General features: G+C 39.3%; 1 protein-coding gene across 1 annotated transcript in view; it reads left to right on the top strand.

The window, feature by feature from the left end:
- TPP2 (tripeptidyl peptidase ii) overlaps positions 1-17637 on the top strand; it is a 194840-nt gene that overhangs the window by 28000 nt on the left and 149203 nt on the right. The window contains exons 10-15 of the mRNA XM_089995478.1: positions 1201-1284; positions 1385-1572; positions 2548-2722; positions 2830-2951; positions 3061-3140; positions 7768-7826. Coding sequence (XP_089851604.1) covers positions 1201-1284; positions 1385-1572; positions 2548-2722; positions 2830-2951; positions 3061-3140; positions 7768-7826 — 708 coding nt within the window. The remainder of the gene's footprint in view (positions 1-1200; positions 1285-1384; positions 1573-2547; positions 2723-2829; positions 2952-3060; positions 3141-7767; positions 7827-17637) is intronic.

Here is a 17637-nt window from a genome sequence, read left to right as displayed (position 1 = left end):
ATTATTGCCGCTTCCAAGCCCGGGGCAACTACTAAAGCATATAGACTACCATACTTTGGAAGCTAATGGCCTTGCAATTTGGAGAACTAAGATTAGTGCATTCTTCATGTAGGTAAGCCCACAAATTTGACATGCTGTGTTTACAAGTATGTTTGGAACTAGGTTGCCAAAAAGGGAAGGGAAAGGGAAAGCATATTGGGCAATGCAAATGGGAAAGAAGCCTTTTTTAATTTCATGCGAAATGAGAAACATATATATATATATATATATATATATATATATATATATAGAGAGAGAGAGAGAGAGAGAGAGAGAGAGAGAGAGAGAGAGAGAGAGAGAGAGAGAGAGAGAGAGCACAAATATTGGTATTATGGATGAAAAATATTATAAGTTTGCACAAACTTTAAATGCAACATATGGTTTTATTGTTTAAATAGAATAGATTCAAGAAATAAGTTAATGTGGTTACAATAGATTTGGGTTTTCTTTATTTTATCCAATATATGTCCTTAATATTGAATGTAAAAAATGTATGTTTTTTAAAAATAAGTCGCTAAAAATTTTAAATAACGTGTATCTCAACTCTTTATTGCAAAACGATATATATTTTTTATTTAAGGGAACGTGTGAGGAATATATGAGAAACATGTTTCTCTCTCAAATAAGGGAAACAAGCTTCCTATATGAAGTAACTAGGCTTCTCATATGATGTGAAACAAGTTTCTTACTTGATAGAATATGGGTTTTCCATGTATTTTCACAAGTTCCCCACAAGTTTCAAATGCTTAAAGGCAAGGTCCATGGTCACTTAACTTGATAAATATGAATTTTCTTTTAAAACATTGTAAGTACTCTGCCAATCTTAGCTGGTAGAAGGTGCAGATTAGGCCTCAGTTTGTGGTCATAGTCTAAACTTCAAATAATCCAGTTGGTTGCTGGGTCATCTCCACTGAATTTATTTTGCTATACAGTTGTTTCTAATTCATCAAAATATTAATTTTTGTTATCACATTGCCTTTTATTGTATTCCTTCATTCTATACCATGCAACTCCTTTTGCTTGAATTTATTTTTTAGTGGGTATATAAGATTTTGATTTCAGATTTTGGGGTCGGTAGTGTTTTACATTGTTATATTGTTTGGATTCTCTTTCTTTGTGGTTATGGTTTATTGCCTTAGACTCATCGATTGCACTATGCAGCATAAATGTGATATTATTAACATGAGCTATGGTGAACCAACACTGCTGCCTGACTATGGAAGATTTGTTGATCTCGTAAACGAAGTATTATTCCAAAACCATCCTTTATTAAGGATTTTGGTAAATCTTTCACCTATTGAATTTTCTACCTCTGAAAAACTTGTTGTTTCAATACTAAATGTAGGTTGTGGACAAGCACCGTGTGATATTCATAAGTAGTGCCGGCAATAACGGTCCTGCATTAAGCACTGTTGGCGCTCCTGGTGGTACAAGCTCAAGTATATTCGGCGTCGGTGCATATGTATCTCCTGCGATGGCTGCTGCAGCCCATTGTGTTGTTCAGCCACCATCAGAAGGGTTGGAATACACTTGGTATGTTTAACTTTAGTATCTTTTTCTCAAACGTTATTTTAATGAGCTTTCTCCTTCTAATCTAAACTCCAGATCAGTCCATACTAATTTGATTCACTTAGAAATTTCACATACTTACCATGGGACATGTTTCTTAAAAGTGTCTTTTTTGTGCTGAATGGACAACCAAACAACATCATATATGGCTAATGCAAGTTCATGGTTTTTGAGGTGCCGTTAGGGAGGTTCCTCTTGCTGAACAAACAATGTTTCTCATGGATTTTGCTAGTTTTGAGATATTGTGCAGGTCTCCTGGTAAGGCTGTCTGCTTCCATTTGACTGTTCTGCATATCAGGGGGCTTGTCTATCCAAATGGGTTGCCTTGCTGAAGTTAACACCTGGTGCATTGTTGCAAACCCATGGTGTCTGGGAGCTGTCTAATGTAGTCAGCTTCAGGAAACTTTTGAAGCTACTCAGTCAACTTCAGTAGAAATACTAAGCTTGTTTGTTTAAATCTCATCCTTTGTTGCAAGGTTCCATCTAGTAATCACTATATTATGAGTCATTTCTCCATACAGTGATATTCTAACAGGCTGTGTTTGAGTTTACACCACTAATCAAGCCATTAGTGATGAAGATGTTTGAACATGGCCTGCATTTAGGAGGGGGGAAAACATGCATTCTGCATTTACCGCAGAAAGCTTTAGAATATGACAAATATGATCTTGAAAACCACAAGCACTTCCGACATATAAATCTCTTTGAACTAGTTTTGTTCATTGTTTAATTCAATTTATGAAAGAGAAGACTGCAAAGTGAACATGCATTGCCATGATATTCAGAGCAGTTCATTGCATCTTCTCTTCTAAATTGACAGTAAAGCTTTTTTTTGTCTTATTGGTAATTGGCCTTTTGTGTGTGTGTGTGTTTTTAAACTTTTCAACCTTTTATTTTTTGACTTGTTGAATCAAGATATTTGTCTTCTTGATTCTACAGGTCTAGCCGAGGCCCAACAACTGATGGCGATCTTGGTGTGTGCATAAGTGCTCCTGGCGGTGCTGTGGCTCCTGTCCCTACATGGACATTGCAGCGGCGCATGCTTATGAATGGGACTTCCATGGCATCTCCATCTGCATGTGGAGGAGTCGCTTTACTAATTAGTGCAATGAAGGTCTTTCCAAACTTTCCCATCCTCAAATATTCCGCGATTCTGTGACATCTTCTCTCAATCAATATAACTTCTTATGTTGCGAGTTCATTTTTATTCTGTCTTTGTAGGCGGAACGTATTCCTGTCAGTCCCTATAGTATGCGTAATGCACTTGAAAATACTACTATTGCAATTGGTACTTCACCTGAGGACAAGTTATCTACAGGTCAAGGCCTAATGCAAGTTGACAGGTTGGTGGTTTGTTGCTAGATTTTTCTTTTTTAGGGTTAAATTATCTGTTCTTTTTCCTCATATGTAAAAGATGGTTGTGAGTCAGTTCCTCATATATCTCTGATGCAGGGCATACGAATATCTTCAACAGTCGAAGAACCTACCTTGTGTTAATTATAAAGCAAAAGTCTGTCAATCTGGAAAATCTAGTGAGTCCAATTCTTGAGGCTTGACTTCATCTTAGTTTTTCTGTCATAGAGGCATGTTGGAAGTTGTTTTACCAGTACTCTGTTGCATGCTTGTAACTTCTGTTCTCAAATTCTAGATTGTTATCCTGTATCATAATTGATCTCCATGTCACATTTATTACGTTGTTTCCTGCTGTGTTTTTTCCTTTTCTTTTTAAGCCCCTATGAGTGGTCTATTTATTGCAGCAAGTAAAGTATGCATGCAAGTGTAGTACATTGCTCCATTTTCTTCTTGTTATTGGATTTGGCTACATTTTAGAAGGAATATGTTAATATCTTGTGGTATTTCTTTGTTTTGGTTTTTCTTGGACATATGGCTTATACATGTAGATGAATCCTGTTATTGGTTAAGTGGGATGCTGTATTTAGTTTTTTTGCTTGACTTTATCCTAAGCAGTGTTATCCCAAGTGAGTAGATACTGGTTTGTTGCTCATTGGTCCAACAGTTGCAAGTTACCGCAAAGAAATGGATACGATAGTTGACCATACTGGCAGTTGAGATCATAGTCACAAATCCCACCGATATATTGAATTTCTTGCAAATTAAACACAATATACTTATAAAATTGATGCAACTTTTCGATAAAGTATTTTTAAAAGATATTTTTCAATAAAATCGCCCGTGTAAACCATGCACCAAATTGTAAAAACCGGTTCATACAAGTGGTGAAGTCCGGGTCGAACACAGAGAACATGCTTATATTCTTTTGTACCCACACAGATACAATCTTTATGACCTTAAAAAAAATAAAATAATGAACTAATTAAAATAAGTTACCCCTCTGCAGAGGGCTCAAAAATAATCAGGCCTTATTACAATTTAACTTAAAATAAATGGCCCTAAGACTAAAAGAAAAGAAAAGAAAATCTTCTTTGCTTGTGATCTGGCCCCTTGCAATGCACTCCTTCAGTTGAACCAACAGACTACTAATAGTTTATTCATATTGCTTTTCTGAGGGCTCTTTTGAAGGCTCTTCGCACATACAAAAGCTTCCCTGCAAAGAACAAAAAAAACACACAAAAACAAACTGCAAGGAACAATTTCTAAAAACAATTGTTAGTTATATGTAAGCAAGAAACCAAAATTAACACTAACTACTCTCAACAAAATAACTACTTGCAACAAATTAGCTAAAGTGTAACAAACTAAAACAAACTACTAAGTGTATTTCAAGAAAAACGTTTACTCTAAAACCAACTTCTTAAAGATAAGAACCAGCAAAATATTTAATTTAACTAACTAATATAAAACTACTCTTACTAATTCTAATAACTAACTCTGACCTATTGACTTAAGTGATGAAAAGAATAAAACATGAAACTAGACTACTACTAACAAAAAATTCTCAAAACATTAACTATCTACCAAGTAAAATACTAATTAGCATCTCATCTGCAAACAGAATACTAAAGCCATTGAAACGCATTAAGAACCTATAATAAACTATTTAATCGGTGCACACATGCTGTAAAAATAAATAAATTCTTTTATTAACGTCAACCACACTGTGTGATTGACGTCAATAATCGTGGACTGTTCACGTACAAACACACATGTATTGCGTGATCAGGCGGTGCTTCAGATCAGATGTGTATCCAGCATAGAAAATTCAGCAAACACGTGATGGTGTTGGGTTTGCATGTCAAGATATACAGCCTTATGAGACTGTGTGTTCTGCATTCATCGCTGGTTTGCATGATTTCAGAATCATGCAAATCAGCGTTGGATGCGTTCTGCAGCACAATAAAAATTAACACGTGATTTTCTGTTCACACTGGTGTTGCTGATCACGCTGAAATGCGTGGGCTGCAACACTCGGTCATCAGAAGCACTAAAAAAAACTGCAGAGCATATACAGTCCGACCCGAAAGACCGCTGGATCGCAAAGCAACGTGAGTAAGAATTGCGTGAACACCCTGATTCAAACCGATCCAATGAGCGTTCAGATCTGTCAACGCTGACAAATTTGAACCCGATTTCACGCAAAAAGGGATGACAACAAGATGTGTACTTCTAAAAAAATCTAACATAAAATAATGAGAATACTACCGCAGCCTATTCTACGCCAAAACAATGAACTATTCAATATGCTCTATGCTATACTACTTGTAATTGATAAATCTGCTAATAAACTGACGTGATCTGCAGAAAGTGTGAGAAAAGGAGGGGAAGAGAAGATGTTTCAGAAATCGGCAGTCAATCTTTCTTATTGCTGCACTAGTGTTTCATTAGTCTTAATAGGGTTACAAAGATATTTTTACAAGGACAAAAGTGCTCCTTGTTAGTAACACATGTTACATTATAACACAACTAAAGCAAAACTCGTGAATGGATATGGATCCTTTATCGGATCCATATCCAATCCATATTTCACATTCTAATACCCTCCCTCAAGTTGTGCATGGGGTTGAACCATGTGCAACTTGTTCTTCAGATACCAGAAGCGGTGACTTGTAAGACCTTTTGTAAACATATCGGCAACTTGGTCTTCTGAAGGCACATAAACTGGTTCAATCTCTTTGTCGGCTATTTTTTGTCTGATGAAATGTTGATCGATTTCAATATGTTTAGTCCGACTCGTAACAGATTTTTCTTGGGATATCCGAATTTTGGACTATTTGGAGAACTTCTGAAATGAAAGTGTCTTTTTTAAGTGTTTGCAAGTAGCATGGGTTGTGTGTTTTGGTTCTTTTAGCTAACGCGCCCAAAGTTGTCAGCTTGCCTTTCTGAAATTAACAAAAGAATAGTCTTCCGCTAATTTCATAAACCATCTCTGAGATAAAGAGATTTCTTTTTAGTCTCTTGTCTGTTTTTCTGAAAGGTTTGCAAGTTTGAAATTTTGTGGCGTTACAACAAAGCCCCGAATAGTCTTAGTTGTTTTTACGTTTTGCTCTTGTGCGTACTCACAGGACAGCTAATATCGAAACAAAGTTATCTTGTTCACATTATTGAATTGCGTTTCATGTATGAATTAAATGCATATGCTAGAATTGTTTACATTACTTGTTGAATTGCGTATCATTTATGAATTAAATGCATATGCCAAATTTGTTCTATATTCTCATACTTGTGCACCTACCAGTTTTTCATAAAACTAACCCATTTTATGGGTATAGATAATGATTATGATTACCCAACATGCGATGGCGCGATTGTAAGATGGTTTCAAGATCTCATTGTTTTTGCTGGCATTCTGCATCCTGGATACGTCTTTTGGGTTTTGAATTTTGTATAAGGGTTTCCTCGGGAAATCCCATTTTGTATAAACTTGATATTATCTTTTAATGCATATGGTTTCTAAATATTGTTACGAATATATAAATCTTTTGTGAAATGAAATTGAGGTTTTACGCTAATGCGCCCAAGGTTGTCAAATTGTCTTTTCTTAAAAATCGTTTTCGCTGCTTCACTAAAACAAAAACTCTGAAAAATAAAGGATTTTCTAGTCTTTTTCAAGTCATTCTAAAAGTTTACAAGTTCAAAATTTTGGGGCGTTATAAAAGGGGCAAGCACAAGGAAGAAAAAATAATATTTTTATTATACACAATGCATGCAAGAAGCCTACATGGTAGTGGGGTTTTACCCCATATTTATACACATGAGAGAGGGGACTTAAGAGGGAGTCGTTGGACCCCCCAACGACTCTAAATAAAGCCGTTGGGACCCCAACGACCCTCTAGGTTGACTAGTTAACTGATGTTGACTAGTCCTCTCTTAACCAAAAAGAAAAGAAAAAGAAAACTAATCATATCCTAACTCTAGTTACTATCTAGTTACACATTAATATATATATATATATACATTTTTTAACAAGATGAACCATTAATCCATTCCCCAAAAGAAAAATTGAAATGAACTATGAAAGAAGTCAGTTAGATAATAATGATGGAGCTCAGTCAGGCAATGTAAAAAGAATTCTACAGTTCATATGTTCTGATTGATCTAAGTTTGATTTACTGTACAGGTAATAGTGATAAGTCTACTAAAGTTCACGACAGTTTTTTTTCTGTGGAAAGGATAATATTGTCCATGGGCATTGCTGGTGCGTGCTTGCTAAATGAGAGCGAGATAGGAACCATAAGGAGCTCAAATGGCAACATTGATCCATTTATCAAAATGTAAAGCATTGACTTTGGTTTGTGGAACAAAAAAGAAATGATGCATATGATCATGAAATGACATATTCAACTTATAAGGTGCCACACACTTAAACTTTTTAATGTCAGTGATGCTGCTGATAGCTTGGAGGTGTTGTACCGTGGAAAAACCATGTTTTTTTTAATTAATGCCTCATTCTCCATTCATCACTTTTTTTAGCGTTTTCTTTAAAGTAGTTCATCTTCTTTTCCATTACCTTAGTCAGCCTCCCTTCTCAACCTTGCTAGTAGGTATGCAAAGTCTCTCTCTCTCTCTCTTCCCTTTTGCAACCTGAACAGCATAACATACACTTGTTAGAGCAGAGAGCAGTTTAGTGCAGTAATGGAGTACGATTTCATGCTTGTTTTATGAATATAGTTGAATATTTGCTTCAGTGACCTGTCATGGGCTATTCAGATTCACTTTTGAATTATATTTATTTTCTTTTAGGTCCCATTACGAGAGGAATTTACCTAAGGGAATCTTGTGCATCTCAACAGACTACAGAGGTGAAACTTGGAAAATTTTATTTGTTTCTTATTGATTCATGCATCTTTGTTTTGTTCAATACATTGTGATGCATTTAGAAATTTCAAGACTTAATTGTCATGATTGCACATATAATTAAAAAGAAGGTAATCTTGGTAACCACCTGCATTGATCCTGCTCAAAAAATGAAATATATTCCAGATGATAGACAGTGGAGTGTTCAATGTGTTACTCTTCTTACCTATGTATTAGCTTATCTACCAATTGCAGCTATTTGACACTTGGTTTTAGATATTACCCATCTTTTATGTAAACTTTTAGGAAAAATTTGAAACTTTGCAATCAATCCTTTTTTCAGAGTTTAAAATGGTAGTTCAGTGAAAAACAAGGTTTGAAAGAACAAGTCAACAGACCTTGGGCGCATTACATGCGAACTTTCCTCTACACAATGGATTTGCATTTTCATGCAATCATTGAAACCACATCACTTTCAACAAGCTTTTGATAATTAAAGTTTACACAAAAATGAAATATTACAAAAGAAACCCTTATACAAAATTACAAAACGTACTCAGGAGCGAAACAATATAGAGAGAGTGGGTTTTTCATATCATCATGTCATCGCACCATCGCCAGTCGCATCAACCTAATCATCACCTGTATTTCATAAAATGGGTTAGACTTATGAAAGCTTCGTAGGTGCATAAATATAAAAAATCAGAGTAAGACTTACATATGCGTTATTTCTTTCGCGATGTGCAGTTTCAGAATAAGTAAAATGAGCATGATAATCTTGTTTTGATAATTAATTAACCTAAGAGTACGCACAGGTTAAACGTGGAAACAACTGAGATTGTCCGGGGGTTGGCTATTCTATATATTTTGATATCCCAGACCACTAGCTGAGTTCACTATTAAGGGGACAACCTATGACCGAGAGAGAATTCCCCAAAGGCCACTTGTTACCAGAGGATGCATCTGAACTTTTGCAGAAGCCATTCAGATCCACCACCTAAGATAATATTTGGTAGCCCAGTCCCCTAACTCCGATGGCCGGGGACACCGAGTCATTGTTACTCGAGAGCATAGTTGTTAACAACTTGTCCATAAGAGTTTTTGTACCATCCTATCCTCTCTTGACAGAACCAAACAATAAATGGATACATTAGGTCTTATTTTATCTGACAACACATTCAATATGCTCTGGTCTTTTAAACCAAATCGAGTATCTTGCCTATAAAGGCAATCATCTCCATTTATGTGATTTTCTTTTAATCATCGTGCATCGTCGTAGTATGAGGTTACCATAAACAAGCCCGACGAGGCCTGGCTGCACCCGGACTGGTCTGTCCAGGCTTGCCTGCAGCTACCAGCAACCCCATGCCAACAACTGGCAACTTGGCTGGCCTGCTTGCAGCTACCTGCAGCCTCACGCCAACAACCTGCTGCTCACATGGGCAGAAACAAGGGCCTTATAGGTATCTATGTGATGCAGAGCCGGACCCGACCGGTCCTGTACCCCGTGACCCAGGCACAACTAGGGAGCTCGACCACCACAGAGGATGGACGATCAGACCCATGGGTCCGATCCGATCGTAGGTACGGTGCCGCAACGCAGAGACGTGCCCCTGCGTACCTACTCCAGGCGAGGAACAATCCGAACGTCACGGATCCAGCAACAACATGAAGACGACCCGGATCACGACTCGGGTCCAAGACTGGACCCACGACCCGGGTCCACCAGCAGTCTTTAAAAACCCTCTCCTAGGGTTGCGTGGAGCAGAAAATATTCAACTTTGCAGCAGCAGTCTTTTTCTTCAGCAGCTTTTCTCCCTTTTCCTATTGCTTGTTCCCCTTTCTTTACAGTTGTTCATTTTATTGTTCATTTGAAGTTCCATTGAAATAAAAGAAAAATAAAACAGAACCATCATTTTGGGTGACTTTTTTTCTCCTATTATTGCACATCGCACGATCGTGATCGTGCCATCACCTTCAACCATCAGGTGCTACGCATCTGACCCTCCCCACTGCATCACTATGCTATCTTTTCTAAAATCATTTATGGTACTGATTATAGTTAAGGAAATTAAACAAGTTAAATCAACTCTATAAACAAGAATCATAAAATACACTTTCAAGGACACATGTTTTACATCAGAATCGGTGTTAAAATATACACTATTAGATTCATTAATTAATTTGGTTCACACAATATGTATATACATTTATATATACTAGATACTTTCATCCTTATATATCCATTGATTTTGGGATTTACAAGAAGCATGTTGCAACTGTTGACTCAAACTCATATTCACATATGTACTAATCCAAAGCAGCATACTTAGTCCAAAATAAATTATAACCTTATGGCTGCATACTGATTCATGTTTTAACTTGGCAATATGTTTTCCTGGGACTATAAACTATCCAACTTTGTGAACTTTTCATATTAATTTCTGTATATTTTTTTTTTGTTACCCTTTATCAATGCAGGTATAAGATATTCCCTTTGAACTCTTAGATGACTTTTATTGGAAAAATCATCTAAACTAATTGGCAGAACTAAACGTGTTGGAAAAAAATATCCATAAGTCCATAAGGTGTGCTGCTTGGCAAACTAATTGAGGACACCTTTCTGAAAATATACCAAATCAAAAAGCTTTGTGGAACTACAAATCACCTTAACAGAAAAACTGATTCTTCTTGCAAGCATATTTAGACAAAAAAAATCTATGTATACCATTTATTTGAATGCATGCCTTCAAGTATACATATCATGCATGTTCGAAATCTAATATGCATGCATTAGCATATTAATACTCAGAACAAATATTCAGATTTATTTAACTACAACACTATTATGCAAACTGTTAACGAAGAATGCATGCATACAATATGGTTTTATCGCATGCTTACATGCATCTAACAAACCATAACATGGAAATCAAAACTAGCATGAAAGAAACACGTATCAAGCTATTTTTACCATGAATAAAATTCTGTTTTAACAAATAACAAGCATGTACAAATTTTTTTTTTTGAAAATATGAAAAGAATAAAAAATACATCAATGGAGGAAGATCCATGAATCATCCTCCATGTGTTTTTTGAGAAAACATCCATATTTTCTCTTTTTCCATGAATTCCATCAAAATATTGCATGGAAATCCAATTTATAATCAATTTCTCACTTGATTCAAGAGAGGAAACTCATACCATGAATAAAAAAGAAGAAAAACGATGGTGGAAGTTGAAAAACGTGGGTAAATGGTTGGAAATGACCCAAACTTCTCTTCTTTTTCCTCTCTTTTCCTCACTTTCTCTCTTTTTTTTCCTTCTCTTTCTCTTTTCTTTCTCTTTTTTGTAGTGTTTTGATAGGCCCCACAGGGTAGGTCGCCCCTCCTTTTCCAGCCCCTTCTAGATGGGTCAGAGAGGGGGTCTCTACTTCATTTGACACTCTTCTCTCCCTTGGTTTTCTGAAAATCTTGGACTCTATAGTTGACTTTTCATTTTTTTTCAAGAGGACTCTAAGTCTCTCAAACCTTCTTAGAGTCTTCATAACTTCAATAAAGACTCCATCTAGGAGTCCTAAACAAACATAAAAATTAAATTTTGGAATTCATAAAAATTAATTATTAATTATTTAATAATTAATTAAATATTTTTGAAATTCCAAAGATAGATTAATCACTTTAAGAGTCTTCTTAACTCTAGCTAACTTTAATTTAAAACTTTAAACTGAATTTAAAGATAGACTTTCATTGGACATGGATCTGGATTGGGATCCGGATCCAAAATCCAAATCCATATCCAAAACAAAATTGGATTATGATATGGATAAAATCCAGATTAATATGGGTCTTGGATAAGGTCCAAATCCATATTAATTTGCATCATAAGCATTTGATTCAATCCGATCCAACTCCAGATCCAATTCGACAAACTGCTTTTATTTAAAAAAACGCGATTTTCGGGCCAACCATAACCCAAATCAAGAAAAATAAAATATCATTGTGCTCAAAATTCGGAGACGCATCCAACGATATATAACTTGAATACAAATTCCGAATTTTGCCCAAAAATAATCCGAATTTCGCATGAGTTTAAAAGTAAAAAATTAAACTTTTTCTCACGTTTTAAGTGGCTCATTTAGACCTAGTTGATAGCCAAACCCAGACTCAAAAGCATCGGTCTAATATCAAGGTTTAAACGATTTTTCTCCCAGACTTGCCAAATTTTCGAAAAAATTTGAAAATGACAGTACGAAAATACATGATATTACATCGCCACACATTTCTTATTCGTTTATCGCAGTATTCTTATGTTGCGCATACCTCGCGATACTGGTCTTGATAAACGGGGATAGGAGTTTTTCAAAAGAACCACCCCAAAACACAAAGTTCATGCCCCTCATTGGGGTCATCCGAGTCGTATCGGATACACAAACAAAAGTGGTAAAGCATATCTCCCAAATACTTCAATTAGGGAGACTGGGTTGCAATCGTGCAACAACAACGACTTTCAAAACCTGCTTAACAAGACCACACATTTAGAAACACAGATTCACTTTAGGAATTCCTTTTTGAAAACAAAAATGCATAAGTATGACTCGTGTCATTTCAAAACAAACGAGCGATACAGGATACGCTCAAGACTATACTTACGCAAATGTAAGTCAGCAAGGAAATGCAAGCCTGTGCACAAAGCAGTGTGACGGTAAGGTGCAAGCAAATCCTTAAAGGGCGAAAATGCGCATTGGGGGCAGGAGTGCGTAAGCAGTGCACGAGGTATGAAATCGTACCTTGGCCAAATAGTCATAACAGGAATTGAAAGCGTAAGCAAAGCTCGAGGTACGAAATCGTAACTCGACTTAAATAAATGCGTAAAGCAATGCACGAGGTACAAAACTGTACCTCAGCTAAAAAAAGGTGTAAGCAGGTAAATGAAAAAGAGCAGATATCCTGTGCATTAAAGCGCGACGGCAAAAGTAAATGACAGAAAGCAATGCTTGATATGCGAAACCGCGTATCAAGCCAAATAAATGCGTAAAGGAAATCAACCTTTGTACTAAAGTGCGACAACGAAAGTAAATGAGAGAAAGCGATGCTTGAAGCTAAATAAATGCGTAAAGGAAATCAACCAGTGCACTAAAGCGCGACGACGAAAGTAAATGACAGAAAGTGATAAGGACAAGGATTACAAAATTGCGTCCTTGAGTTTAAAAGCGTACTATTATAAATATATTTATTTAATTGTTTTAATTCACATTTTAAGTGTTTTTACTTAGTTCAGTTCGTCCAAAGTCCATTGCGCAACTTTCCCCTACCTTGAGGGTTTCGGGGTTGCGCCTGCCATCGCGGCTAAGTAACGAAAGACTCGGGCCGCGGGGCACGAGCGAAATCCATTGCTCGAGCTGCGAAAAGTAACATGTGAGAATCATACATATATACCTCAAATTTTTTAAAAGAAAGGGATTCAGACCCCAAAAGGGCTGAGTTTTGCCATTGCCCGACAAACCACAAAAGAAAGAGGAAGGGGCAGGTGCCGCCCCTGCCCATCGCCTAACATAGGGAGAGAGAATGCGTAGGGGCGCAACCCCTACTTATCGATCAACAACGAGGGCGAGATGGGGCAGAGGCGCAACCCCTGCCCGCCGACCTGTCGACGAGGGAAAATGGGCAGGGCGCAACCCCTGCTCGCCGACCTCTCAGCAAGGGAAAAGGGGCAGGGCGCAACCCTTGTCTCGCCTGACAGAAGACAAAAAGGGTGACATAGGGGGGCCGATGCCCTCTGCTGGAACCCCTTAGGGAATCAGAGAGAACGAGCAGGGAGGGGGCACCCCCTCCTCTGTCGTAGCAGAGAAGCAGGGAGGACAGGGCGCATCCCTTGCCCTCTGGCCGGGGAAAGAAACAAGGAGGATAGGGCGTCAACCCTGCCCCCTGGCCGAAAAAGAAGTCAGGGAGGGGGCAGGGGCTTGCCCCTGCCTGCCAGTAAATAGCCATGCAGCAGGGGCAAAGCCCTTGCCGACCTGTTGGAAGATACGAAGTAGGTGTAACTCCCACGATTTAAAAAAAAAAAATTCTTATCGGACTCGGGCCTGACCCGGGCCCATCCTCGTTAGGGTTTTAAAACCAGATACAGGAGAAAGGATTTTTACGAAAACCCTTTCCCCTGTGCGTCGCAACCCCCGCGTCACTCCTTTCCCCCCCTCCTCGACTGGATAAGGGAAACCCCTTGAGGGTTCCCTCATTATCGCCCCCCTGAGCTCTTTAAGAGCATCACAGGAGGGAAAGGGGAGGCACGCCTCCTCCTCCTCGCACCGACGCCCGATGCGAACCTCGACGCCTCCTCCCTCTGGTCCGATCGACGCCGTTGCCGCCACCATCGTCGTCGATCTTCTCCCAGGTACGTACCTCCCCCCCCCTGTCTTCTAATCCTTCTCTCTTTCTCTGGTGGTTCGCCGGAGTGTCGGACACCCTCTCTCCCCTGTGGGTGATCGGACGGCCGACGAAAGGTCGGTTGTCTCCCTGTCACCCCCCCCCCCTCTCCTTTGGGGCCTGCGTGAGGGTCGGCAGCCCCTGCCGACCTTACCCCTCCTCTGTGACCTGCCCAGGGGTCGACAGGAGGTTGGTGGCTCCTGCCGCCCCGATCTCTCTCTCTCTCTCTCTGTTGGTCGTTGAAGGTCTGGCAGAGGGGCTGACGACCTCTTCCCCCCCCCCCCCCCCCCCCTATTCGCGCTGTGCTGTTAGGCAGGGGACGGGGACCTTGCCATTCAACGTTTCGTTAGGCAGGGACCGAGGCCCTGCCAGTTTTTTTGCTTTGTCAGGCAGGGGCCGACGCCCCTGCCGTCTACTATTGTGTCTTGTCAGGCAGGGGCCTCGGCCCCTACCATTCATTGTTTTATCATGCAGGGGCCAAGGCCCCTGCCATTTATTATTTTGTCAAGCAGGGGCCGAGACCCCTGCTATTCAGTGTTGCCAGGTAGGGGTCGAGGTCCCTGCCATTTGTTGCTGTGAGGCATCCCTGCCATTTGTTGCTGTGAGGCAGGGGCCGAGGCCCCTGTCGTTGGCTGTTTCGTTAGGTAGGGGCCGAGGGCCCCTGCCATACGTTACTTTGTCCGGCAGGGGCCTCGGCCCCTGCCTGACGCCCCTGCCATTCGCTGTTCGGTCAGGAAGTGGCCGGGGTCCCCTGCCATCCTCGATTCTTTTGGCAGACCAATAAGGGATTACTCGTTTGGTAGGGATCCTACCCATGCCCCCGTTGCACTATTAATTATATAGCATAATTGAATATTTCACACTCTTGTAGATTTACACAACGAGTCCTGTTCGCGCTCCGCGACCTGACCCTCGTATTATCTTATACTCGTAGACGCACACAACTACACATCTCAAGGTAGGGGAAAATCACACGAGGATTTTGTATGAATGAAATAAAATATAAGGATTCTGTGATAGAATAGTTTATTTGGCATACATGCTTACCTGTAGGATTACTTAACTAGTGATTGTCTGTCTTGCGTTTCCTCATCCTTATTCTTTTGAAATTACATGCTTGATGTATGCAGTATGGGTAGACTAATTTCTAGAGAGATCCTATTACTGTAATTCTGTCCTTGCTCACTGTTGTAAGTTACTGTAGATGCCTTGCTGGTTGCCACCCTCAGGCAAGCCTTGTAGGGTGTGCAGATGCACGTACTACATTTTACCTTTTTTGGAAAGGTGCGAAATTGTGTACAAACACTAAAAGTTCGAGAGGAGGTGTTTCCTTGTGCAAGGCTGACTCCTCGAGAATGAAATCCTGCTTATAAAGCTTGTGATTTAATATGCATTGCTAGATGCAATTATTGGTACCCCGAGGCTTTTACTCGAAAGAAATGTTTGGATCCACAACGATCCCAGGACTTGTCTGAGACATCCTGTTCCTTAGTAATTGAGCATGTCAAGTATATTACTGTTCTATGTAATACTGTGATGGGTTATCCATCGAGAAACCCACAAATTTGCTATCGTAACCGGACCTCAAGACAGGTACGGTACAAATAGTACAAGAGGTCATTGAGTACCTCAAAGTGAACAATCAACACTTTATTGATATAAATGAAATAATGTCGGCCTCCACAGGCCAAATGCTCAAGGAGAAATACATGTCATGTATGGATTAAAAGAATCACAGGACCTTATATGTTGCCCTCTCATCGTAGTCGTGCCTCCAGGTAGGTACGACCGTACTTTTGGACAAGTACGTCCCTGGGTGTTACGATGTTTGGAAAATGAGGTTGTGGCAACCTCGAAGCGTGCATATAGCACAATGTTGAGATCACATAAAAGGTGACAACTCGCCTTCACAGGCAAGATGCTCGAGTGGGCCTAACAGACCAGAGCATGTAGAATGGGGCGGCAGTTATAAAACCCCCGTCGTGCCCATTCGACCTTCACAGTTTATCAAGGGAGAGGATGGATGATACAAAAACTCCGATGGACAGGTTGTTAACAACCACCTCACGGGTAAAAGACTCGGCTTCCCCAGTCATCGGAGTTAGGGGAATTGGGATTACCATAAATTATCCTAGGTGGTAACTTCCAGGTACTTCTGCAGAAGTTGAATGCATCCATAGGCCACAAATGCCTTTGGCGATTTACTCTCTTGGTCACTGACCGTCCCCTTAGGAGCGAACTCAGTCAGCCATCCGGGTTAATGAAAACACTTGACACAATAAACCCCCGGATCAGACTCGGCTGTTTCTATGTTTCGCGTCTGTGCGTACCTACATGCCAGTTAATATCAGAACCTAAAGAATATTTCTTTTTAAATAGTTGTAGATGACTGAGACTTATATTGCTTGAAATGTTGACGGTATACCTGTTTCCAACAATAGCTCTTTGCATATGTTACACTTGTTAGAATATATTATAATTCTACTTGTCGTTTTGATGTAATAAACTGTTTATCTCATGAATGTCCTGCTTTATTTTATTCTAGATTGCTTATTCGTGCACCTACTGGTTATGAAACTGACCAATTTCATGGGCAGGTGATGAGTAGGACTTCACAGGCGGCCGATGGCGTAGTGCATCATGTCTCAAGATTTCTTTTCTTTCTGCTGACGTCTTGACTATGAGTTTTGGAGTTTTACTTTAGATTATTATACATTAGGAAAATGCTCATTTTGTAATAAAACTGCAAATTTTATTAATGATCTATTGCTTTATTTCCTCAATTCCTCTAAGTAGTTCACGTGAAATCATGGGTTTACCCAGGATTTGTTAACTTGCGCTCCTTTCTAAATGTCTTTCATTGTCGCTTTTAAAAGTGAAAACTTTAAATCTTCGAAAGGTTTTTTGATAATGTTTTCGAAATCACAAGTTGAAATTTTGGGGCGTTACAGTAGGGGCCAAAGGCCCCTGCCGATTGTTTCGTCACATGCGGCAGGGAGGGGCTCGTCCCCTCCACTGCGAAAAAGAAGAGGGAGACAATGAGGTGGGGGCAGGGGCTTTGCCCTTGCCAGACGATAATGTAGAGGCGTCAGGTGTAACGCCCCAAAAATTTTGAACTTGTAAACCTTTTTGAAAACGGTTAGAAGACTAGAGAATCCTTTTTCTTTTCAAAGTTTATTTATAAATTCAGCGGAAACATGTCTTTAAAAGAAAAGAGGGCAAGTCGACAATCTTGGGTACGTTAGCTAAAAGCGCACAAATGACAACGACATAGCTTGCAAATATCTAGATGAAATCATTCATATTATAAACAGTTTCAAGTTGTACAAAATTTGGATTTCCTTAAGAAATCCATAACAAAAACCCAAAACGATCAGGACAAGAGTTGCGA

The sequence above is a fragment of the Nuphar pumila genome, chromosome 2 (genome assembly GCF_984573655.1).
Source record: "Nuphar pumila chromosome 2, dmNupPumi1.hap1.1, whole genome shotgun sequence".
NCBI classification, from domain to species: Eukaryota; Viridiplantae; Streptophyta; class Magnoliopsida; order Nymphaeales; family Nymphaeaceae; genus Nuphar; species Nuphar pumila.
The sequence above is the reverse complement of the archived record's forward strand: the minus strand, read 5'-3'. Positions and strand labels throughout refer to the sequence as shown.